The 25088-nt window shown below is 30.2% G+C and overlaps 3 protein-coding genes and 1 pseudogene across 3 annotated transcripts; 1 reads left to right on the forward strand and 3 right to left on the reverse strand.

Moving 5' to 3' along the window:
• Positions 1-211: 211 nt before the first annotated feature.
• On the reverse strand, positions 212-2364 carry LOC127811784 (protein trichome birefringence-like 39; annotated as a pseudogene).
• A 1678-nt stretch (positions 2365-4042) lies between these two features.
• Positions 4043-5260, reverse strand: LOC127810950 (senescence-specific cysteine protease SAG39-like). Its single transcript, XM_052350593.1, has 2 exons — positions 4733-5260; positions 4043-4635 (listed from the first exon to the last, which is right to left on the reverse strand). The coding sequence occupies exons 1-2, from the start codon at positions 5184-5186 to the stop codon at positions 4043-4045; spliced, it is 1047 nt and encodes a 348-aa protein (XP_052206553.1). The 5' UTR covers positions 5187-5260.
• A 957-nt stretch (positions 5261-6217) lies between these two features.
• LOC127811785 (cysteine endopeptidase RepA-like) lies at positions 6218-6577 on the reverse strand. Its single transcript, XM_052351954.1, has one exon. It carries the CDS (start codon positions 6575-6577, stop codon positions 6218-6220), a length of 360 nt encoding a protein of 119 aa, XP_052207914.1.
• A 13214-nt stretch (positions 6578-19791) lies between these two features.
• Positions 19792-24471, forward strand: LOC127812138 (protein trichome birefringence-like 39). Its single transcript, XM_052352469.1, has 5 exons — positions 19792-20238; positions 20522-20693; positions 22616-22791; positions 22902-23060; positions 24031-24471. Exons 1-5 carry the CDS (start codon positions 19880-19882, stop codon positions 24320-24322), a joined length of 1158 nt encoding a protein of 385 aa, XP_052208429.1. The 5' UTR covers positions 19792-19879; the 3' UTR covers positions 24323-24471.
• Positions 24472-25088: the final 617 nt, after the last annotated feature.

Consider the following 25088-nt stretch of genomic DNA (forward strand, 5'->3'; position numbering starts at 1 on the left):
TATAAACAATCTTACCTTTAATGAAGAGATTATTTTTAAAACTCAAACTCTTACGTTTTACCATTTCTTATCAAGATTCACTATGTGTGATGCACGGAAATTTTTTGAGAGTGTTGTTTCGGCAATTTCGAAACGTTTTCATTTTTGAAATGCTAAGAAACGTTTTTAAACTATTTTTATAATTTTAGAAACTTTTCTTGACTGTTTTTATAATATTAAGACCTAATTCACCATTTGTTTGCCACAAATTCAATTATTTGTGGCTCCAAAAAGAGAAATGGTCACTTTACAATGAGAAGTTGCACCCTTATTAACATTTAAAAGGAACAAATTTCTATCACTGAATCAATGACACATCCTTGCAGTTCTACCCCAAAGAATGGAATTTCACACTTGTCCCTTCATCACTTCCCACAAAGAGATTGTTTCAAGAAAAGAGGGCTGCATATAGGAGTTCGTTCCAAGTGTCAGGGAGGCCAGGGAGGCACCAGTGGCTGCAATCCAGGCCATTGTGATCTCCACTGTACACTGTGGGGTGGGCATCCTTGCGGTACTGGGAAAGGGTGGTGACATCAAGCAAGTAAACTGGTTTTTTCACTCTGCTCAACACTTTGTTCACCACCGCTGCTGCCGGTGGTGTCCCTGCTGGGTAGCTGTACCCACTGAATGGCTGTCTCTCCCCATAGCATGTCCTACTTGCTGCATTCCACTCCTTTCCCCTTCTTTCACAATATTCAATTGTTAGTTATCTCACTTTGGTCTAGTCTATATCTCACAAATTAGAGGCAGTTATAGAAATGTTTGTCATAATATTTACTTTTTATTGGTTGTGCATTTGAGAGAGGAGATGAAATGAAATTGGGTGGAGAAAGGTTCTCCTCGTTTGGGCTTAGATCTCATCTATATCTCACAAATTAAGGGTGATTATAGAAAGATTTGTTATAATATTTATTTTTTATTAGTCGTGCATTCTAGAGAAGAGATGAAATGAAATTAGGCGAAGAAATGTTTTCGTTTGGACTTTGATCTCATCTATGTCTCACAAATTAAGGAATGAAATGAATTTGGGTGTAAAAATGTTTTTCTCGGTTGGACTTTGATCTTGTCTATGCCTCACAAATTAAGGGATGAAATAAAATTGGGTGAAGAAACGTTTTTCTTGTTTGGACTTTGATCTGGTCTCCCTCTCACAAATTAAGGGTAATTATACAAAGGTTTGTTAAAATATGCACTTTTTATTGGTCATTGAGCTTGAGAGAAGTGATGAAATGAAATTGGGTGAAGAAAGGTTCTCCTAGTTTGGACTTTGATCTCTTTATGTCTTACAAATTAAGAGTAATTATACAAAGGCTTGTTGAAATATTCATTTTTTCTTGGTCATGAGCTTGTGAGAGGGGATGAAATGAAATTGGCTAGAGAAAGATTCTCCTCGATCGAGCTTTGATCTTGTTTATATCTCACAAATTAAGGGTAATTATAAAAAGATTTATTATAATATGCACTTTTTGTTGGTCATGGTTTGAAAGAAGGGATAAAATGAACTTGAGTGGAGAAAAGTTCTCCTCGTTTGGTCTTTGATCTCATCTATATCTCACAAATTAAAGAAAATTATAGAAATATTTGTTATAATATACATTTTTTATTGGTATGAGTTCGAGAAAGGGGATTAAATAGAATTGAGTAGAGAATACTCTCTTCGTTTGTCTTTTGATTTTGTTTATATCTCATAAATTAAGGGTAATTATAAAAGATTTATTGTTAAATGATGTAATTGTAATTGGAAATGAAACTCAAAGATGAAATTGTGAAGAGAGGGCTTACATGTAGTGGGTTGGGGAGATGCCTTGGAAGAAGACTTTGGTCTTGGAAGGGTCAACGTAAAGGTTCACCCATCAGGCCCAAGCAGTCATCCCTTTGTAGAAAGCAACCAAACAGTTTATATCTTTGTACACTTTGTGTCCATCTTGCACATAATCCCATCTACACTCCAAGAATACAATACTCAAGTATTATTCTCATATTATTTAGGTGGTATTTTTATATATATATATATATATTTAAAAATTATTCACAAAAGATTGAGTTTAATCTTACAATTGGCTACTTCCTGTGTGTGTCCACTAATGCCAAGAGTTGAAGATGATCATGTCCATGCCTCTCCAAGTGTTGCCCCTTCGGATTGAGTCTAGCTTAAGAACTCAACCCACCTTCTCGTTTATTATGTCTACTGGATATAATGCTCAGTATAATAATATATTTAACCCATAATTTAACGTAAAACAAATGATATCAACAAAAACTCATAATTATTAGTGCAAGTTGAATAAATTCATCAAGCACATACACTAATGCATGCAAACCCATCAAAGTAGGAATTTTTTTTTTTTTTTTGTTACTCATTAAATAATTAATGTGTCATTTAAGTTTATGAATAGTTTAAATGAACACATTTCTATTGTCACAACAACTGCTATTTTAAGAATGCATTGATTACAAAGCACACAAACACTTTGTCTTTTGGTTTTTGTTAGTTAAGGGCTGAAGGAAACATGTGCAAAAGGGGCCAAAGGCAAAGAAGATTGTGAAGTGTCAACAACTATGTTCCCTTTTCACTAAACCCTCTTGATTAGGGCATTGCCATATGCCACAAGTAGTGGGCTTCTTCACATACACTTTTACTAATTTGTTTTTTTGTCACATTGCTTACTTTTTTAGAAAAAAAATATTTAAGGTAGACTTGGTATATGAATGGGTTTATATATTTAATGATCAAGATTAAACTGTATCATATAAATCGTATCTAAAAATATTGAGTGACGATATTAAATCATAATTATTGGATATATGGATTAACTTATACACTGAGTACATTTAATGAGTGTATCTAAGTATTTATCTTTTTTTATTCAATTATATTTTTAAATGGTAGAATAAGTGTAGAGTTAAAATTTATGTGTTATGTGTATTTTATTTAAAAATAATCATGTGATTTATATATATATGTATGCATGTATGTATCTTATGTGAGCTTCTACTAAACCCATCAAAAAGTTGATGCCAGGGGGATCTAATAATAAATCCACATGCATGGTCCTACTCACAAGCCGTATCTCAAATTTGAGTTAATTAATAAAAAAATGAATCTTTATATTGTTATTATTATTATTATTTAAAAATAATTCCAAATAAAGTATTTAAAGATAGTGGAGATGTGCCCCAAAAAGTCCTCTGATCTTGTCAAATTTCCAAGGTTCCTTTCTTCTTAATTCAAAGGAGACTATTATTTTCAGGGTACCCTACATAATAAATTTTGTCATTCTACTTTAACTTTTAATACCATATTTATTATATTTTATTTTATTTTTATAATTCAACCCCCTCTTTTAATTTTTTATCAAATTTTGTTAATAAAAATTCATGCAATATACATTAACATAAATTCAAAAATCACTTAATATACATAAACCAATATAATAGATGGAGTTTTTCATGATATCCAATTATTGTTCGAAACTTCTTGTTTTAGACTTAATCGTTGCATAATGGTAAATTTTGAAACCAAAAGTTAGAAATTGCACAAGTTTAAGATTGAAAAACATATAGTAGAAATTAGCACAACTCCAACATCAAATTGGTGTTTCCATTACACAATTCCACAATTAATGTTGTATATGGAGTAGGTTATTAGTTAATCTCTGCACCAATTTGAAGTGTTTAAATTGCTGTAGTTTGATTTGCAAAAGCAAAAACACAATATATATGCTGGTTTCTTTTTCACACAACATTAGTTTGTTCCACCAAGTACTGCTAAAATCCAAAGTTCAGGGAGCACAGAAGAGGATAATGAGAAAAAACTGTAGAAGATACACATTAATGTTGTGCACATTAAAATTATGAATCAGGTGAACAATTAATTCATTTTACATTGATCCAATACATATAAACGACCAAGAGCTGAGGAAAAGCATAAATTAAACAACCAGCAGCCATACCCATACACATTATTATTTTACACCTCAGTTGCTTGGGGGTTGGGCATTAATCATGCAGTTGGGTATGAGGCCTGCAAAGCAATGCCACAAAGGCCTTCTTTGGCGGCAACGTCTCTCTGCATCCTTATGTACCCTTCTTCTCCCCATGATGTGCCCCATGAGTTCTTCACAAGCCAATACTTAGTCCCATCCCCGTCGGTACCATAGCCAACGGCGGTGACGCCGTGGTCTAGCTCAGTCCCACACTCTCCCGTAAAGACTCCACTCGAGTAGAATTGGAAGTCAGAGCCCCCAGCATCGATGGCGACCGAGACTGGCTGATTAGCAACGGCCTTTTGAAGGGCACTCTCACTGTTTGCAGGCACGGCTTCGTACCCACTTATCTTGGCTGCGTGGTTTCCGGCTTTGTTCTTGTTACAAGTGCCGCCTGTACCCTGGTACTGATAGTTTGCTCCAGTTGTGAGTCCTTTGTTTTGTTTGACGAACTTAAAGGCATCATCCATGAGGCCACCATTGCAGCCCTGATCTTCGCCTGAAGTGTCACAGTCGACAAGCTCTTGCTCGGACAGGGAGATGAGCTTGCCTGTTGTTAGCTGGTTATTTCCTTCCATGGCTGCCACAGCTGAAAACGCCCAACAACATCCTATATGTATATATATACAGGTGTATGTTGTTGGGATGTGGTTAGGAGACAAGCAACAAGCAACATCCTTGAATATCAATGATATATGCATGCTTACCACACTGGCCTTGGTCCTTGATCGCGGTTACTGCTCCTTTCTTCCTCCAGTCCACGGTGGCTGGAACTGTAGTCACGTTTTGGTATCTGAAAGACGGCGCAACAGTGGACCAGACATGGCTCTTGAACCTGTTTCGCAATTTGAACTCGTCATTCGTAAGATCTGCAAATTGATTCACTCCTAATTTGTACCCACTGTGGCCTGCCTTATTAAACGACTCGATGAATTCCACATTGGCCTTGAATGTGCTGTAACGTTTCGCCTTCTCAGCAGCATCCTTGTACTCCCGCCCATACCGAGCCATCCACTGCTCGTGTCTCAGCTGGTACATGGCTTCCTCCTCCTCCTGCCGCTGCTGAAGCGAGCGAGAAGCTGCCTGGGTGGCCAACGTTGCCCAAATGAACAACAAACCCAAGCAGATGAGGCTGCACTTGCTGGGGCTTTGGGAACCCATTGCTTAACTATTAATTAGGAGGTGAACTGAACTGAACTCATCTTTGCCATTGTGCTGTTTGCATTTATATAGCTAGAGAGTTTGTAAAGTGTATATGATTGGGACATGTTTTAAATACTTTGTGATCACTGCGTGCCTTAGTGAAATGTTACATATGACTTGGACTACCCTATAATTTGCATATTGTAACGCCACACTTTTTTCAAAGTGTGCGTTAACAGAGAATTTTGGGAATAATTTTGTTTTAACATACACTTAACGTAAGTTAAACCCCAACAATCTCAATCTACTATCTCAACGTATCAACTTAAAGAAATAAGCTAAGACTAGTCATAACATCACATCAGTGGAAACAAAATCGAAATCTCGATAATACATAACCGTATCTCCTTTATTCATAACATAGAATTCGAACTATCATTTGATATGATATCATCAAAACAAAATACATAGAGACTTATCTCTCAATAACAACTGCTGAACACTTTAAATATAGAGAGAATATACTTTAAAGATCACTAAAGTAAATGACGGCTACATCTCGATAACCTCTTTTCCTTTAACGCCGTTACTTTCACCTAGACATTTGAATATTTTAGAAATATAGTCTAAATTTAATGTTGAATTATCTAAGTAATAATTCAAATATATTTTTATGAATATATGCAAGACCGTGAAACAAAATCGACATATCCCAACATGTCCCAGTCTGAGAGAATTTCAGATAGCACTTAACCCTAACCAGGAAAAAGTACAACATCTCTAAAGACAACACAACCTCATCGACACATTGACATAAAATAATCTTGCTTAAGAGGGATAACCTCAACGCATAAACCCGGATATCACACATATATCATGTTAAGCATTATGCTCCCACTCAAAAATATTCTGGATTTCAACACAACCCTTACCACAAAATGATCAACACTATTCTCAGAATCAAATGTCCACCTAGGCAATAATGCTATTTCTCCGACGAACAATGTGTCTTTGCTATTATTAGCTATTTTTCCAAGGTAGTGGAGTTATTACGAGCCCAAGGGCATTTCCTTCGTCATGTACCCTTCTTCAGTTCCTCCCACGATGTGCCCCACCAGCCAATAGTTAGTCCTATCGTCGTCCCTCCCACCGTGATCTACATTGGCACCACACTCTCCACTCAAGACTCCACTCCAATAGAATGGGAAGTCGAAGCCGCCGGCGTCGATGGTGACCAAGAGCGGCTGATTACCAACGGCCTTCTGAAGGGTGCACTCACAGTTTGTAGGCAGGTCTTCGTACCTACTTATCTTGGTTGCGTGGTTTCCTGCTTTGTTCCCGTTGCAACCCCCGTCGGTTCCCAAGCATTGGAATATTATATTGTATATTTGTATTGATCTCACGTACATCAATATACAACTATTATTTTTAATATAGAAATTAAATATCTAAATAATATTTCCGTAATATTTATAAGTTTATTCCTATGATGCAATGAGATGCCTCGGGAGTGTCGTTTCGACGTCTCCAAAACGTTTCTCTTACTAAAACACCAAAAAAAAATTCTAGACTATTTTTATAATTTTAAAAAAAAATCGAGGTTATTTTGTAATATTAGACAAATATTAAAAATGCGTTTTCGACCAAGAAGAGATAAGAGATGAAATTTTCCATCACAAACCAAGCTGTAGACATAATTTTTGTAAATGGTATAGAATTTATGTTTCATTATTTGCTTTTATGCATTATGCATTCAAACATAATGAGACTATAGAGAAAGGTAATGATGAGATAGAGAAACTTTTATAAATTATATTATATTTGAATTTATTTAATTTATTATTTATTTTTAATTAGTAACTCATTGTTCTTGGATTATAGAATTTATATTTATATTTATTTGAATACATCGTGGAATTTATGTTTATTTTTAGATTGAATAACTATATTTTTTAATTTTTTAAATTAAAAATTATATTTACAAAAATACCCATATTTTTATTTATTTAAGCATTTTCTTGCATTGTAGTTTCCTACTTTTTTGAACTATACCAGTTCTCTATTTTCGTTTTGTATTGTATTTGTTTCTTATTTCCATTTTCATTCAACTTGAGAGGAGAGTTCAAACTTTTGTACAAATGTACGCATATAAATTTATATATACTTATTTATTATGCAAATGAGTAAATAATGTGACAAAATGAGTAGGCATGGTAATGTTTTAGTGTTTCCATGCATCAAAGGTTGGTAATATGTATGAACTTAAAATCTTGAATTTGAGTCCTATGAGCCTTCATTGCTCTCCAATTAAATTCTAAAGATTGCCCAAAATTGTGAAAATCGATTTGTAGTTTTGTCTATACAAAATTATATCTTCATTGATTGAGTGGATTTATTTCTTTGTATTGCCAAATACATTAAAATTTTAGAAATTTCCTTTTTGTTTTTAGTTTATATATATATATATATAGTGTGACATATTTTTAATCAAATCTCTTTTGTCAATTGAGATCTAAAATCTACATACAAAACCAATTTATTTCATTACGCATATATGAAGGCGGTCAATGTTACTTCATTAAAGAAATCACATAAAGTAAGGATAATTAAAGTAGTTGTAGACAACTCGAGATATATTAACTTTAATTTTATAAAAAATTAGAATGAAACTCTTAATAATAATAGATTATACAGAAGTATACATACTTAATTGTTATTTCAATAAGTAAACACGTTGCCTAAATGATACAATAGTAAGAGTTTCATTTTTTCTCAGAGTTTCATTTTTTCTCAACTATCTAAATCTATAATGCACGGAAATGTCTCGAGGGCCTTATTTTGGTGTTTTCAAAATGGAAAAAAATATTTTTAGGCTATTTCTGTAATTTCAGAGATATTTTGGAGCAGTTTAGAAATATTAAGAAAATATCATAAACCCATTTTTAATTCCATCCATGAAGAAGTTAAGAGATGGAAAAAATTCTAGTTAGTTCAGTCTCTAATTCAAAAATTCTAAATTTATTGTTTATTTTTAAAAGTAAGTAAATTTTCAAATTTATTGCTTGTATTATCTTTGATTTTTTTAAATATATTATTTATTTTTAATTAGTAAGTCATGGTTGATGAATGATAGAACTTACGTTTATGTTTGTTTAAATGCATTATAAAATTTATGTTTATTTTTTTATTAAATAATAATTTTTTTAAAAATATATATTAAAAATTATATTTACAAAAAATACCCCTTTATTTTTTTTCTTATTTAAGCATTTCTCCCATCTTTAAGTTTCCTACTTTTTATAAAAATATCATTTTTCCGTTTTTATTTTGTATCATATCAATTTTCCACTTCCGTTCAATCTAAATATAAATTATTAGCTTATTTAGAAAAGGCAAGAAAGCATATGAATTGTTTTCTTTTCAAATCCATTATCTTTAATTGTTAAAAAAAATATATTAATAGTGAATGAAAAAATTCTAACACAAACTTTGAAATTCTCATGCGTTTAAATAGTGTCACCACATCTCAAGCTTTGGAATTCTCATCAATCACTAATACAGGTCAAGTATATTTTCATCTCATCAAACCAAGGTTTTTCTCATACACATTCAAGAATAAATAATTTTCGTAGCTAGAAATGCAAGGAATGAGCAAAGACAAGGGACCCACATTTTTGTTCAGTAATGTGTTGAGTTACGTGAAACTCGTTGCGTGTTCTCATTCTCACGTGAAAAAAGTTGGATCCAATCATGCAATTTCACCTTTAGTGGTCACATCACGTGAAAAAAGTTGGATACAGCAATGCAATTTCACCTGTAGTGGTCACATTACATGAAAAAAGTTGGATACAGCAATACAATTTCACCTGTAATGATCACATCACGTGAAAAAAGTTGGATACAGCAGTGCAATTTCACCTTTAATGGTGACATACGTTGAAGAAATAAATTACTATTCAAGTTAAAAACATGAAGAATGAACTAAGATAGGCCTTAATGCATTTTTGTTCTACAATGTGTTGGGTTACATGCAACTTGACGCGTGTACTCATTCTCACAAGAAAAAAGTTGGATACAGTGGTGCAATTTCACCTTTAATGGTGACATGCGTTGAAGAAATAAATTATTATTCAAGCTAGAAACGTGAAGGATGAATTAAGATAGGCCGTACGCATTTTTGTTCTACAATGTGTTGGGTTATGTGCAACTCAACACGTGTACTCATTCTTATTTGAAAAAAGTTGGATACAGCTGTACAATTTCACATTTAGTGGTCACATCACGTGAAAAAAGTTAGATATAACCGTGCAATTTCACCTTTAGTAGTCACATCACGTGAAAAAAATTGGATATAGTGCTGAAGAAATAAATTACTATTCAAGTTATAAACGTGAAGAATGAACTAAGATAGGTCTTACACGTTTTGGTTCTATAATGTGTTGGAGTTGCATGCAACTCAACACGTTAGCTCATCACGTGAAAAGTTGTCCAAAAAGATATAATTTCAATTTAATATAACTTCAGTAACCATCCCCCTTCGACTATCACCACACTATAAAAGCCCTAAAAACCTCAATCTACATATATAATTTCTTTGCCTACGACCACCACTACTATATATTTTCACCGCCCCTCTTCCCTCTCCCCCCACAACCACCACCATGCTACTATAAAATCCATGGAAACTTCAACCTTTATCTTCATCATCACCATATGCTGCCTCAAGAGCCCCCCCAAACATCCTCAAAATCCACGAAGTATGGCCACGAAGGCCAAGATCTTGATCTTGATCTTCGAAGCCATTACTTCGTGTATATTTAGGATGTTTGAATTCAGTCATTCCATTCAATAGTAAGGTAAGAAGAACTTTGGTAGCCATAAAATTATTTTTTGGGTTTAATTTTAACTTTGATTTTCTTGCAGCTAATTGATTCCTTGTAGCCATAAGAAAGACTACAATTTCCAAATTATATAGGAAGATTACAACTAATTGAATTATAGAAATAAAAATTATTAAAGTTTTTGACAAATACAAATCAGATCCTAATAATTTATTCATGTCTTGCCAAAAAGGGTTGTTTGGAGTAGATAATATCTCCATGTTAGATCACGGATTCCCTCGTGTCTTTTGATTTCTTTCCAAATTAAGCTAAAGAAAGAGTTATCAACTTAATACCATTTGGGAGCATATTGGTTCATAATTTTTAAGAAATTCCTTAAAAGTAATGATAAGAGATTGTATTGCTTGCCTTGAGATGAGAGGTATGATACACAAAAATGGCTCAGGAGTATCGTTTTGGCATTTCCAAAACGTTTCTTATATCAAAACGTCAAAAAAACCAAAAAATCATTTCTAGGCTATTTTTGCAATTTTGAAAACTTTTTTAGGCCTTTTCATAATATTAAGAAAATATCGAAAATGCGTTTCCATCCACGAAAATGTTAGAAATTAATTTTTTTTCACCTTTAACTCAAAATTTTTAAGTTATAATTTTCTATATTAAATATAAAAAAATTTCTAATTAAAATTTTTTTAAGAGTTAGACTCTCCGATGAAGATGTCAATAAGGACGAAGAGAAACAAAACGATGAAGTGGAGAAACTTTTATAAATTATATTATGTTTGATTTTTTTTTAATTTATAATTTATTTGTAATTAGTAAAACATAGTTCATAGATGATATAACTTATGTTTATATTTGTTTAAATGCATTATGAGATTTATAGTTATTTTTAAATTGAATAACTATTTTTATAATTTTTTATATTAAAAATTATATTTATAAAAAGGTCCCTAATTTTTTTTATTTATGTGTTTCCTCCATATTTTCGTTTCCTACCTTTTTAAAAAATTTTACTTTTTTTTTTTGTTTCGTATCGTATCTATTTTTTATTTCTATATCCGTCTCACCTAGTCTTCTTCACATCAAACTAAACAAAATAGTGTTCAAATACATAAAGGCATCAATGCTACATGGACCAAAATGCTCATAACAAATGTTGCATTAGCTATAGGGAACTGGTCGTATTTTAGTAATAAACTTAGGTAAATTATATTGTTGATTTTTAAATTTTATATTTTATAATATCATGATTATCACTAAACTTTATTTTTGTTAAAATTTAGTTTCTCTTTTGATTTTTTATCAAATTCTGTTAATGAAAATAATGTGGTATGTATTAATATAAATTTCAAAATCACTTAAAATTTGTAAATTTAATCTAAACACAACAATCGTATAATTTTGGAGTATATATTAATGCATATTGCGTTATTTTTTAACTAACAGAATTTGACAAAAAAATTAATAGAGTAACTAAATTCTATTAGAAATCAAAATTTAATAGACGTAATGACAAAAATTAAACCTTACTAACTAATTTATTGTAAAATACAAAATTTAAGTTACCGTATATTCTTCTATTTGTAAATTATATTTCAAACAAATTTTCAAGTAAAAATTTAATTTCAGTGCATGCAATAGCTTGTGAATTAAAGTGTCAAAATTTTGACTTAATTTGTCATTAAAAATTGATACAAATAGTGCCCAAAATAAATTAATTTGTTTACACCAAAGCCAAGTTGTACCAAATTTGTTACATTTATTTAATGGCTGATTTAGGAGACTTTACAGCTGGAAAAAGATGAGAAGGATCCAAAATATTAACGGGTTTCTACTAGCTTTGGCCTTTGGGCATTTTTGTAGGGTTCTTGTTGTACTTTAGTGTTACAAGCATAGGCAAATCTAAAAATTTATGTAGGAGCGGTTGAAAAAAAAAAAATTTAAATAGAGAGCTGCACATCATAAATTTTGAAATTTAAATTTAATAGTAAGTTGCTATGGACTTCAGTCAATGGCAGTTCACATGTGCATCCGCCCTAAGTTGTAAGCATTTTGGCAAGAATTTTTTTAAAAAAAAAATTAGTTGATATGCAAGAGAGTAAATTATGCTAGGCATCTTTGAGAGTTTGTAAAATAACATAGACATTAGTGACATATTAGAAATAACAAAAATCTCTCATGCCATTAAATTATTGTGTAAAATTAACCATTTTCTTTTATTCTCATTCTTTAATATTTGGTCTTTTCTTTCTTTCTCTTCTCTTTTTCTCTTTTTTAGATCGAGTCCTCCTTGTTAACAACGATCCCTCATTTCTGAAAACAACATCAACCTCATCTTCTCTCTCTCTCTCTCCCTCTTTATATATATATATATTTGAAAATCGAATCAATTAGGCTTCAATTTGCAAAAACATTCGTTTACAAAACAAATGGTTTAATTTGCAAATGGCGTCTTTGCAAATAGAATGGGTTTGATTTGCAAAATCCCTTTAATTTGTAGAGATGGATTTTCTTACAAATCAAATCCCAAAATAGCCGTTATAAGTAACAATAAAACTTAATCACATCTTATGACTTTAAGGGTATAAAATATTAAATTTTATTACTTTATTAACTTTAAACTTTATTTAAATTTATTGTAAAAATTATAAAAACTAGATCATAACTTGTCACATAATAAATTTAACCCTTTAGGACAGTATAGACGATTCGTTATATGTGTTCTGGGACTCGAGATATCACAAGATCATAGGTTCAATTCTACCTCCATGCAAGACTGTGCAATTACTTGTGTCTATCCTAAGAGTCAGGTCTCGAGTTTATCTTCTAACAAACTTATCTGTACACTTAGACTGTGGTTAAGACATACCATAGATTTTAAAGATGATAAAATAATCTAAGTCAAAAACTATCTATAACTAAAAACCCTATGAATTTCTTATCTTTTAAAAGAAAAAAGAAATATTTAAAATATATTATTTTTTATTTATACATGCACCAACCACACTTTTAGTGTGTATATATAAATTCACTCTTGTGTAATTTATCCAATATAAAAATAACTAAAGGAGACCAATTGTTACAAGCAATTGTTAGAAGTGGACAAAGTGGATATAATGAGATGGCTTTGCTATAAACTATAAGTAAAGTCAAAACCTCCCAAATTTCAAACTCTAACTAATCCATACTCAATTGGACGCCTTTGAACTGCATATATATTCCGCCCTTCTAAAAAGTACAGAATTAGGTAAATCCAGCAACCACAGCTTGCCTGTCATCATTGACCACTTATATATATATATATATATATTATTTATGTTAGTAATTATTTTGATAAAAATCTTAAAATTATTAGTGTAATTACTAATTTTAAATAATTAAAAATAACATAATCTTTAAAAAATTGTATATTTTAATATTAAGAGGATTATATATTTTTATTTATTATTTAAATTTTGTGGTAAGATCTTATTAATATTCTATTTATAATATATTATAAAATATCTAATAATTTTTGTTTTCTTCCATAAGGAGAGAAATATTTTTATGGCAACTGTGGACTAAATAATAGAAATCGAAAATGCTACTTAGACACTCAAAAGAGGGACACTTTGTGGACTAAATAATATTTTTATGTTTTTTATCAATAAAAGAAAAGGAGGATACATCTTCATCTAGTGAATCCTAAGATATAGTAAACTAAATTATTTTAAATAAAAAATAACAAAACAAATAGCAATTAAGTTTTTGATTAATATGGATCATGATTATCGTATATGTCGGGCCCAAAGATCACATTCTAATAATAAATTCTTGTTTTGATTACATCTACGAAAATTCTTTCTCCTTCCGACATCAGGTCCTAAAAAGATCGCTCAAACAAATAAAGTCAAATAGGGCACTTCCTCATTTTAAATACCCATTTTTGGGTGGTTTATATTTTAAAAATAATATTGCAATATAGTGTTTTTATAAAATATTTTTTAGACACTTAATTGTGATAATTTTTTGTGACAATCATACATTAATATATTATATTTTATATTATATTAATACAAATTTATAATATATTAATGCATGAATATTATTAAAAATGAAACAATTTAGTATTTAAATAATATTTGTATTAATATAAATATATTAATACAAAAATATTATTAAAAATATCATAATTTAATATCTAAATAATAATTATATTTTTTATATAAAGATGTTAATAGAATAGGACATTGGGACTGCAACTTGGACTCTGAAAGGGCCCCATTTGATGAGATTACTTATTCCACAAGCAATTTTTAATGATACCCATTCATATGGATAAGGTTTTGTTTGGAAGCAAAATGGCACATATTCTTCTTTAAGTGGGGCCTTTAGTCCAAACCATTAGCTGTTCAATTCAAATGCAACAACCATCAAATTAATAGCTTTCAAAAAGTTAATTAACCAAACGAGTCATTAACCCAATAAATTAATGTGCTGTGGGTGCACTCCCACCAAACCACCTATTTAAAGGTATATTTTGGGTCATTTGAGATCATTGCAATGTAATAATTAGTTAATTAAGAATAAAAAAAAATATAAAAGAGTATCTCTCAAGATGATAGTTTAGGGTCGTTTGAGTGAATTAATTTTTAGTTTTTTTATGTTTATTTTAAAAAAAATAGGTATATTATTTGATATGTCAGTAGTTTTCAAATTTTAAATTATAATTTAAATATAATTTTTTGTGTAGAAGAAGATCGGGAAATTGGAGGTCAACTAATATACAATAGTTGAATGTTGGTGTATAAGTGAAAAGTTAGATATTAAATGAGTCGAGTTGTACGCGACCACCTAATTATATGAGATTTAAAATATTAATTGTAATAAGAGCGGTCTTAAAAGTTAAAACACAACTAATTTATAACTATTTTGTAGTCATTAGGGGAGTAAAAAAATATTAATTTAGATATACAAAATATATTAATTTTAATTTTAAAGTAAAAATTATTTTAATGTTACAAATTATATCATTTTCTAAAAATAATGAAATAAAACAAGCTTGCTTTCAAGACCCATAGATTGTTGGATTGACTCCGCTTTACAGATTAGTTTGAGTTGAGTTAAACCAGCTCATTTGACATCTCTAGAAAAGCTAATTGGTAGTGATCTTAAGTATCATATAAGTAAAAATAATGACTAGAATTAAAAAGTGAAAACGGAAATAGAAAATATACACAAGTTTTTTAATCGTTCAAATAAATAAATCTTAATTTTTTTCCCTTGTTCTTTTATTTTTTTATAAATAAAATTATATCTATTCGAGATTTAATAAAAAAATAATTAAGGATCAAGAGACTCAACTTAACATCTCGTGCCCGAGTCTTATTGTGTACATATATTTTTTTTAGAATTTTTCTCTTGATAGTTGATTTGTATTATTATATCTCAAGACTGATACTTTAATGCTTTATTATTGATTGCAATTGTATTCTTGAGATATACATTATACTCATAATTAAAAAAGAAAAGAAAAACTTGCTTTAGAGATAGATATATTTTAATAATAAGTGATTTGTCCAAATTGCACTACCTATCCTTGTATTTTTTTAAATAATATTAACCTCCCTTGTAATTAATAGAGCATGCAAATTAATTATTTTATCTTTATATCTAAACTTTCTTTTCTCACTTTCACTTTCTTATCTATTGCTTATTTCTTTCTCCTCGTCTTTTTATGTCCCATTTGTTTATATATTTGTTCTTTTGCGTCAATAATGATGTTGACATTTTTCAGTAGTAATAATGATTTTCTTAATTACAATGAAACCTGACGTCTTTCCTTCCCTAGAAATAAAAGTCAATATCGCTCCCAACTATGGATCCATATGAAATGAAACTCTTTCATGCCAATGGTCGATAAGGTTTAACCAATGTTGATAAGCTCAATGCAATTGTTTTGATAGGGGTTTTTGGATCAATGATCCATTTTGTTCAAAAACAACAATCATCGTTTAAGGTTTCAAAAAGACCAATTGTCGATTAAGGTTTCTCTAGTTGTGGAGAAAAGAAACATAGACACTAGTGGTCATTTATAAGCGATGGCAAATCAAGCTTGGAAGAGAAAATAAAATAAAAAGACAAATTGAAGAAATAAAAAATAGATAATGACGATCGCTAACAAGTGATTGCACTAACAATATTGCATAGTCAAGTCGAGACCACAACCATATGCCATTAATCTTCTTTGTTACTCACCAGTAATATGTCTATTTATTTCTCTTTCCTTTCTTTCTAGACTTGGTTTTCAATAGTAATAATGGGTGCAGGCAACCAACAATGATGGTTGTCAGCATTAACAAGAATTTTCTTAATTTTTAAATTTTTCTATAATTACATAAGTGAGAAAGAGAGATAAAAGGATATTTTTATTGAGATGTAGAAGAAATTTAGCGACTCTTTTTTATAATAAGTAAAAATCGTTTCACGACAATAAAAGTTAAGAGAGATAAATATTATTTTAAAAACAAACAAAAATAATCAAATACAATTTAGATAAACCTCACAGGAGGTGACATTTATCCTTTAATAAATAATTTATATGTGACCAATATTAATAAATGAAGCAACCAATGTTACCAAATAATCAATCAAATAATTGGTAGGGTCGCGGATGCATACAAATATGAGTCACACAATTAAAAATACTATAATCATTAACTAATCTGTCATTTTTAATTACTTTTGTCTCTTTTAGACTCAAACTAATCTCCTTTAAGATTAAATAAATCGTCACCATCCATCAATTATCATGAACCGTCAATCTTGTCCATTTTATATCTGGTGTGACATAAACAAAATAGCAAATCATAAGACTAAACTTTAATTTTTTTAGGTTAATTTTAATTTATTAAATATAAGAGTAAATTAATGATATATTTTTTTAAATTTTGATTATTTGATTCAGATATTTCTTAAATTTTAAAATTTATTTAATCAATCTTTAAACTTTTTAAAATTAATCGTGATACCCCAGTAACACTGATATTATTAAATAAATTGATTATACACTCTTAGAACTTTATATCTTTGGCCCTAACATCTCTTAAACTTTTATTTGTGGGCAAGTCAATTGGGACCATTTCAAAATGTTGAGGGACTAATTGGGTAAAAAATAAAAGTTTAAGATGTGTTCGGGCCAAAAATCCAAAGTTTAGAGAGTATACAATCCATTTAATTAATACTATTAGATTTTAAAAGTTTAAGACTTGATTGGGTAAATTTTAAGGTTCAGACAGCCTTCGAGTCAAATTAAAGGACCAAAATTTAGAGAGCATATTATCAATTTATCCTTTTTTTATTTATAATAATATTTCTATAAGATTATTTTTTTATTTATAATGATATTGTTATCAAAAATGTATTTCTAAAAAGATTATTACAATTCATTTTCTCCCCAATGATTTTCCATCGAATTACTCGGTGGACTTGTAAAAACCATGCCTAGATGACGTCTAGAATTAACTATTAAATTAGCAATGTTTGTGGCATTCAAACTATTCGATACTTAAATCAGAAATTGTACACGAAAATTTACAAAAGAGTAATAAGAAAAAAAATAATTAAATTACCTCATCACTGATGTATTTTAAAATTTTAATCAAATTATTTATTAATTTTTTTAAAACACACTGAAAGACATATGCATCATTTTTTTTATTTGTAAGATTTAAAATATGTTTATCTAAAAGACGAAAAAATAAGTATATTTGAAAAATGTCAGATAAAAAGTCACGTGATTTCTTTTTAAATGGCCGCAAATAAATTAAACAAATATATTAAAAATGATAAAAATCTAAAATATTTTACATATTTTATATTTTTTGTTTTATATCTTAATTAACAAATACTTTCCTAATGTAATATTTTTCTCTCAATTTTACATATTAATTTAATATTTTATACCATATAACAAAATAAATATTAAAGATTAACTTCTCATACATTTGTAGGGGTCAGGGTCAGGGTCAGGCAATGACTATAGACTTTCTAGAATCAGACATGATGGTTGATTGCTTGACACTATAGTTTTTATTTTTTTATTTTTTTTGTAGTATTTGGTGACACTAAGGACAATATAATTGAGGATTCATTGCTTATTGCTTGGAAGCAATAAGCAATACTATTATTTTAGGGCTAATCATTAAGCAAAAGAATCTCTGTCTTATCAATACTATTATTTTAGTATTATTATTAATTTATGTTAATAAAATAAATTTTTAAAATATTTTTATTTAAAAATAAATTTTAAATACAGAGATTTGATCTCATAACTTTGAGAGTAGAAAGCATTTAATTTTACTACTTTTTAATTTTAATCTTCATTTAAATTTTATTTTAAAAATATAAAAATTAGGCTACAATTAGTAATTGTCACTTATTAAATATTTATTTAAAATATTTTATTTTTTATTTACGCGTGTATAACACTAGGCATAGTTCTAGTTATTATATAAACAAACACTCTTTTTAGATGTTATAAAACTTTATATTTTATAATAAATTAATTACTGTATTTTAATTTTTGTTAGCATTACCACTAAACTTTGATTTTTGTTGCAATTCAACCCCTCTTTTGATATATTTTTTGTCAAATTATATTACGTAAATTAGTATGATATACATTAATATAAATTTTAAAATCACTTAATTGTGAGGTTTCAGTTAATTTTAACATTAAGTGAATTTTAGATTTATATTAATTTATTTTGAGGTAGTTTTTATTAACAGAATTTGATGAAAATCAAAAGAATAATTGAATTATAATAAAAATTAAAATTTAGTGGTTGTGGCAATAAAAAATTAAAGTACAATGATCAATTTGTCACCAAGTTAAAAATTCAAGAATTAATAGTGTTTTTATCCCAAATAAATAATCTCAGTGATCGATCTCGACCACCATTAGTATTTCAATCCTATTGTATAGTTATTGTCATTTTTTCAAATTTTATCAAAAATAAATAAATAATATGATTCAAAATAAAAAATTTATATTTGGAAAAGCCTAATCAAAATGTATATAGTACACCTTCTCATGTCAATAACTAGGCCTGACCACGATTTCGAAACTAATAATTCTAATTTTGAAATTGGTAGTTTTAGTTCCATTTTTTGGTGGAATCGGAACTGAACCGTCTATAGATGGTTTCAATTCTGATTCTCAATGGTTCCAATTCTGATTCAAACCTATTTAATAAAAAATAAAAAAAAGTTTGAGCTTAATTTATATCAATTAATTAAATTGCCTACTTATCTTTGGGGGTTTAAAGAAATCAAAACCCATGCAATTCGCTTATCATTTGAATTTATAACTCTCTTATTTTAATTGAAATTATTTTCGAAAGTACTGATTATTATGAGTTGTGTTATATATTTTATATTTATTTTATTTATTTTTTAACAGTTTGAACCATTTCCGATTCTAACTCTTTATTTTTAGAAATCGAAACTGAATCGTAAGTCTTCGATTTCAATTCCAATTTTTAGAAAAACAATTCTCATTCGATTCACGATTTGAACTGAACCGTGATCGGACTTATCTATGAGGACCATGACTAAATAAAAAATATATAAGCATAATTACTCATAATTACAAACAAACATATCATCAATAATTGACCCTTTATTTCTAATCTCATCATTGGCCCAAACAAATCAAATAAGAAATCCCATTTTCCACACAAACCCTGTCTCCAAACAGCCCCTTAATTCCCTTCTTCTTCTCTCTACATTATATATACTTGATTTATACATGAACAGACTTCTCTGGTACAAACTGTTCCTCCTTATATTGATGCTTTCAGGCCGAAGCAGAAGAAGCAGGAGAAGATGGGTTTTCTTCTATTCACAGCCAAAGCAGCAGCAGCAGCAGCAGTGCTTCTCTCCCTGTGTGTCTTCTCAATATCACAACAGTCAGAGGCTGCTGATGGGCAAACTATATACCATCATCATAAGAATAATATTGCTAATTCTAGCAGTGGTTCTGATTTCTATGCCATGGCCAGCAGGAAGCTTGGCGGCGGCTGCAACATCTTCCGGGGCAAATGGGTATATGATGCTTCCTATCCTTTGTATGATTCCTCAAGCTGTCCCTTCATAGATCCTGAATTCAACTGCCAAAAGTATGGAAGACCTGATAAACTCTACCAGAAGTATAGGTGGCAGCCTTTCTCTTGTGGCATCCCAAGGTCTCTCTCTCTCTCTCTCTCTCTCTCAAACGTCATTTTGTATCCTACAGTGATATTTTTTAAAAATTCAACACTAAAACGACAAGTACCCTTGTTCTTATGTGAAAAAAAGATCGTGGGTTTGAGTTGTGAACGTAACCCATTTGCATATAAAGGAAATACATGCATTTAGGGTCAGTTTTAACCCAGAAAAATTTAGAGTCTCGTGCAATGAAAACTCTTTCTTTTTGTCTCCTTTAATTTGTTTTTTTTTTTTTTTTCTTATGGGTGTGAAACGTTGCAGGTTCAATGGATTGAAGTTCTTGGAGAGATGGAGGGGGAAGAAGATCATGTTTGTGGGAGACTCACTGAGTTTGAACATGTGGGAATCATTGACTTGTATGCTTCATGCATGGGTGCCTCACACCAAGATCTCATTCATCAAGAAGGGCTACCTTGGCTCAGTCACATTTGAGGTAATTAACTTAACACCTTGTCCCTAATTTTCAATTCACATCAAAGACTTTGACATTAAGACAGACAAAAGTCAGTCGACTCTATTACTCTGAGTGAGAATAAATTTAAAATTTATCATTGAAAAGAGTTAATAATAACTCACTCACTCGAATAATAGAATTTAGGGTCCTCTTCAGTAGGGTCGCTCTCGCTCCATCATTATTCTAATTTCAAAGTGTGAGATTAAAAATCTAGAAAGAATTAGGTCAGACAAGTGTGATTAATTAGTTGGTGGCAATAGATGATGAAGTGGCAAAGGGGAATTAAATTGGGAAAGACCATAGCTTTGCTTTGGGTGTGGTGGCACATGAATGTCTTTTTCATTACAAGTTGAGCTGTGCTTTACTACCAAATAGCTATTATGATGCGATGTCTTGAGCTGGCTTTTCTATCCTATTGTTACTTTCATCTATCTTTCTAGAGAACACTACATATATATATATATATAAGAGTATCATAGTCATAGACACCATTCTTGACTAAGTTGAAAGACTTATATTCTTGACTAAGTTAAAAGACTTAGCATCTATATATATATATATATATATATATATAAAATTTTATAAAAAATTAATGAAATATTTAATTTTGATATTTTTAATAATATTTATATATTAATATTAATTTTTCATTAAATTTGTTACAAAAACTAACATGATATACATTAATATAAACTTCAAAACCACTTGATTATAAATTTTATTTTAATTTTAATATTAAGTGATTTTTTAATTTATGTTAATGTATATTGCATGAATTTTTATTAATAAAATTTGATAAAAAAAATCAAAAGAGGGGTTGAATTATAACAAAAAATAAAATAAATATGGTGTTAAAAGTTAAAGTAGAATGACCAAATTTATTATGTAGGGTACCCTAAAAATAATATTCTCCTTTGAATTAAGAAGAAAGGAACCTTGGAAATTTGGGAAGATCGGAGGACTTTTTGGGATCACACATTGATGGGGCACATCTCCACTATCTTTAAATACTTATTTTGAAATTATTTTTAAATAATAATAATAACAATATAAAGATTCTCTATTTTATTTTTTATTAATTAACTCAAATTTGAGATAGGCTTGTGAGTAGGACCATGCATGTGGATTTATTATTAGATCCCCCTGGCATCAACTTTTTGATGGGTTCAGTGGAAGCTGACATAAGATACATACATACATATATAAATCACATAATTATTTTTAAATAAAATACATATAACACATAAAAAAAGGTGCATAAATTTTAACTCTACACTTATTCTGTTATTTAAAAATATAACTCAATAAAAAGGGTAAATACTTGGATACACTCAGTATATGAGTCGATTCATATATTCAATGATTATGATTTAGTATCGTCATTCAATATTTTTAGATACAATTTACATAGTATACCTTAATCTTAATCGTTAAGTATATGAACCCACTCATGTACCAAGTCTACCTTAAATATTTTCTTTAGAAAAGCAAGTAATGTGACAAGAAAACAAAAAAAGTAAAAGTGTGTGAAGAAGCACAGTACTTGTGGCATATGGCAATGCCCTAATCAACAGGGTTTAGTGAGAAGGGAACATAGTTGTTGACACTTCACTATCTTCTCTGCCTTTGGCCCCCTTTTTGCACATGTTTCCTTCAGCCCCTAACTGACAAAAACCAAAAGACAAAGTGTTTGTGTGCTTTGTAATCAATGCATTCTTAAAATATCAGTTGTTGTGACAATAGAAATGTGTACATTTAAACTATTCATAAACATAAAGGACAAATTAATTATTTAACAAGTGACAATGATGGGTTTGCATGCATTAGTGATGTGCTCGATGAATTTATTTTACTTACACTAATAATTATGAGATTTTGTTGATATCATTTGTTTTATAAAGGATTATGGATTGAAGATATTATTATATCGGACACCATATCTAGTAGATATAGTAAACGAGAAGATGGGTCGAGTTCTCAAGCTAGACTCAATTCGAAGTGGCAACGCTTGGAGAGGCATGGACATGCTCATCTTCAACTCTTGGCATTGGTGGACACACACGGGAAGTAGTCAACCGTAAGATTAAACTCAAATTTTTTATGAATAACATTTTTAATATATATATATATAAATACCACTGAAATAATGTGAAAATAATACTCGAGTATTGTATTGTTGGAGTGTAGATGGGATTATGTGCAAGATGGACACAAAGTGTACAAAGATATGAACCGTTTGATTGCATTCTACAAAGGGATGACTACTTGGGCCAGATGGGTGAACCTCTATGTTGACCCTTCCAAGACCAAAGTCTTCTTCCAAAGCATCTCCCCAACCCACTACATGTAAGCCCTTTCTTCACAATTTCCTCTTACATTGTCAATTACAATTACATTATTTAACAATAAACCTTTTTATAATTATCCTTAATTTGTGAGATATAGACAAAATCAAAACCCAAACCCAAACGAAGAGAACTGTTCTCCACCCGATTCTATTTCATCCCCTCTCTCGAACTCATGAGTCCATGACCAATAAAAAATTACATATTACCACAAACATTTATATAATTACCTTTAATTTGTGAGATATAGATGAGATCAAAGACCAAACAAGGAGACCATTTCTCTATTCAACTTCATTTCATCCCCTTTCTCGAATCCATGACCAATAAAAAGTGCATACTATAACAAATCTTTTTATAATTACCCTTAATTTATGAGACATAAGACGAGATCAAAGCCCTATCAAGGAGAATTTTTTTCCACCCAATTTCATTTCATCCCCTCTCTCAAACTCATGACCAATAAAAAGTGCATCTTTTAACAAATCTTTGTATAATTATCCTTAATTTGTGAGACAGACAAGATCAAAGTCCAAACTAGGAGAATCTTTTTCTACCCAATTTCATTTCATCCCCTCTCTCAAATTCAATGACCAATAAAAAGTGCATATTTCAATGAACCTTTGTATAATTACCCTTAATTTATGAGGCATAGACGAGATCAAAGTCCAAACGAGGAAAACATTTCTTTACCCAATTTCATTTCATCTCTTCTTTTGAATGCACGACCAATAAAAAATAAATATTATAACAAATCTTTCTATAATCACTCTTAATTTGTGAGATATAGATGAGATCAAAGCCCAAACGAGGAGAACCTTTCTCCACTCAATTTTCTTTCATCTCCTCTCTCGAATGCACCGCCAATAAAAAGTAAATATTATGACAAGCATTTCTATAACTACCCCTAATCTGTGAGACATAGACGAGACCAAAGTGAGATAACTAACAATTGAATATTGTGGAAGCAGGGGAAAGGAGTGGAATGCAGCAAGTAGGACATGCTATGGGGAGAGACAGCCATTCAGTGGGTACAGCTACCCAGCAGGGACACCACCGGCAGCAGTGGTGGTGAACAAAGTGTTGAGCAGAGTGAAAAAACCAGTTTACTTGCTTGATGTCACCACCCTTTCCCAGTACCGCAAGGATGCCCACCCCACAGTGTACAGTGGAGACCACAATGGCCTGGATTGCAGCCACTGGTGCCTCCCTGGCCTCCCTGACACTTGGAACGAACTCCTATATGCAGCCCTCTTTTCTTGAACCAATCTCTTCGTTGGAAGTGATGAAGGGACAAGTGTGAAATTCCATTCTTAGGGGTAGAACTGCAAGGATGTGTCATTGATTCAGTGATAGAAATTTGTTCCTTTTAAATGTTAATAAGGGTGCAACTTCTCATTGTAAAGTGACAATTTCTCTTTTTGGAGCCACAAATAATTGAATTTGTGGCAAACAAATGGTGAATTAGGTCTTAATATTATAAAACAGCCAAGAAAAGTTTCTAAAATTTCAAAAATAGTCCAAAAACATTTTTTGACGTTTTAAAAATGAAAACGTCAAAATAGCACCTCCGAAAAGTTTCCGTACATCATAGATGGTGAATCGGTGAATCTTAATAGGAAATGATAAAACATAAGAGTTTTGAGTTTTAAAAATAATCTCTTCATTAAAGGTAAAATTGTGTATAAAAACAATCTTATTTAATTTTTGACAAGTGAAACACCTCTGAGAGTCGAGTCTGTTTGGTATTGTTGTGTTTTTAAAACACAAGTTTTTAGCCAAAATTTTAGAAAAATAACGATTAATTAAATACAACTGCTTGTAAGAAAGCACATTGAGATGTTTTTAAACGAAAGTAATAGACCCTTTACATTTTATTAAAAACACATCCGCTTTTAGTGACTCGCAATCACTAATAAGATATTTACTTTTATAACTACTCTTGAGATAATCGTCCTTGCGCAACTTCCGGTACTCGTGCCATCGATTACACTAAGGGAGGTAAATCGCAGATTGAGCCTTTAGCCCT

The sequence above is a fragment of the Diospyros lotus genome, chromosome 10 (assembly GCF_014633365.1).
Source record: "Diospyros lotus cultivar Yz01 chromosome 10, ASM1463336v1, whole genome shotgun sequence".
In the NCBI taxonomy this organism is placed as follows: domain Eukaryota; kingdom Viridiplantae; phylum Streptophyta; class Magnoliopsida; order Ericales; family Ebenaceae; genus Diospyros; species Diospyros lotus.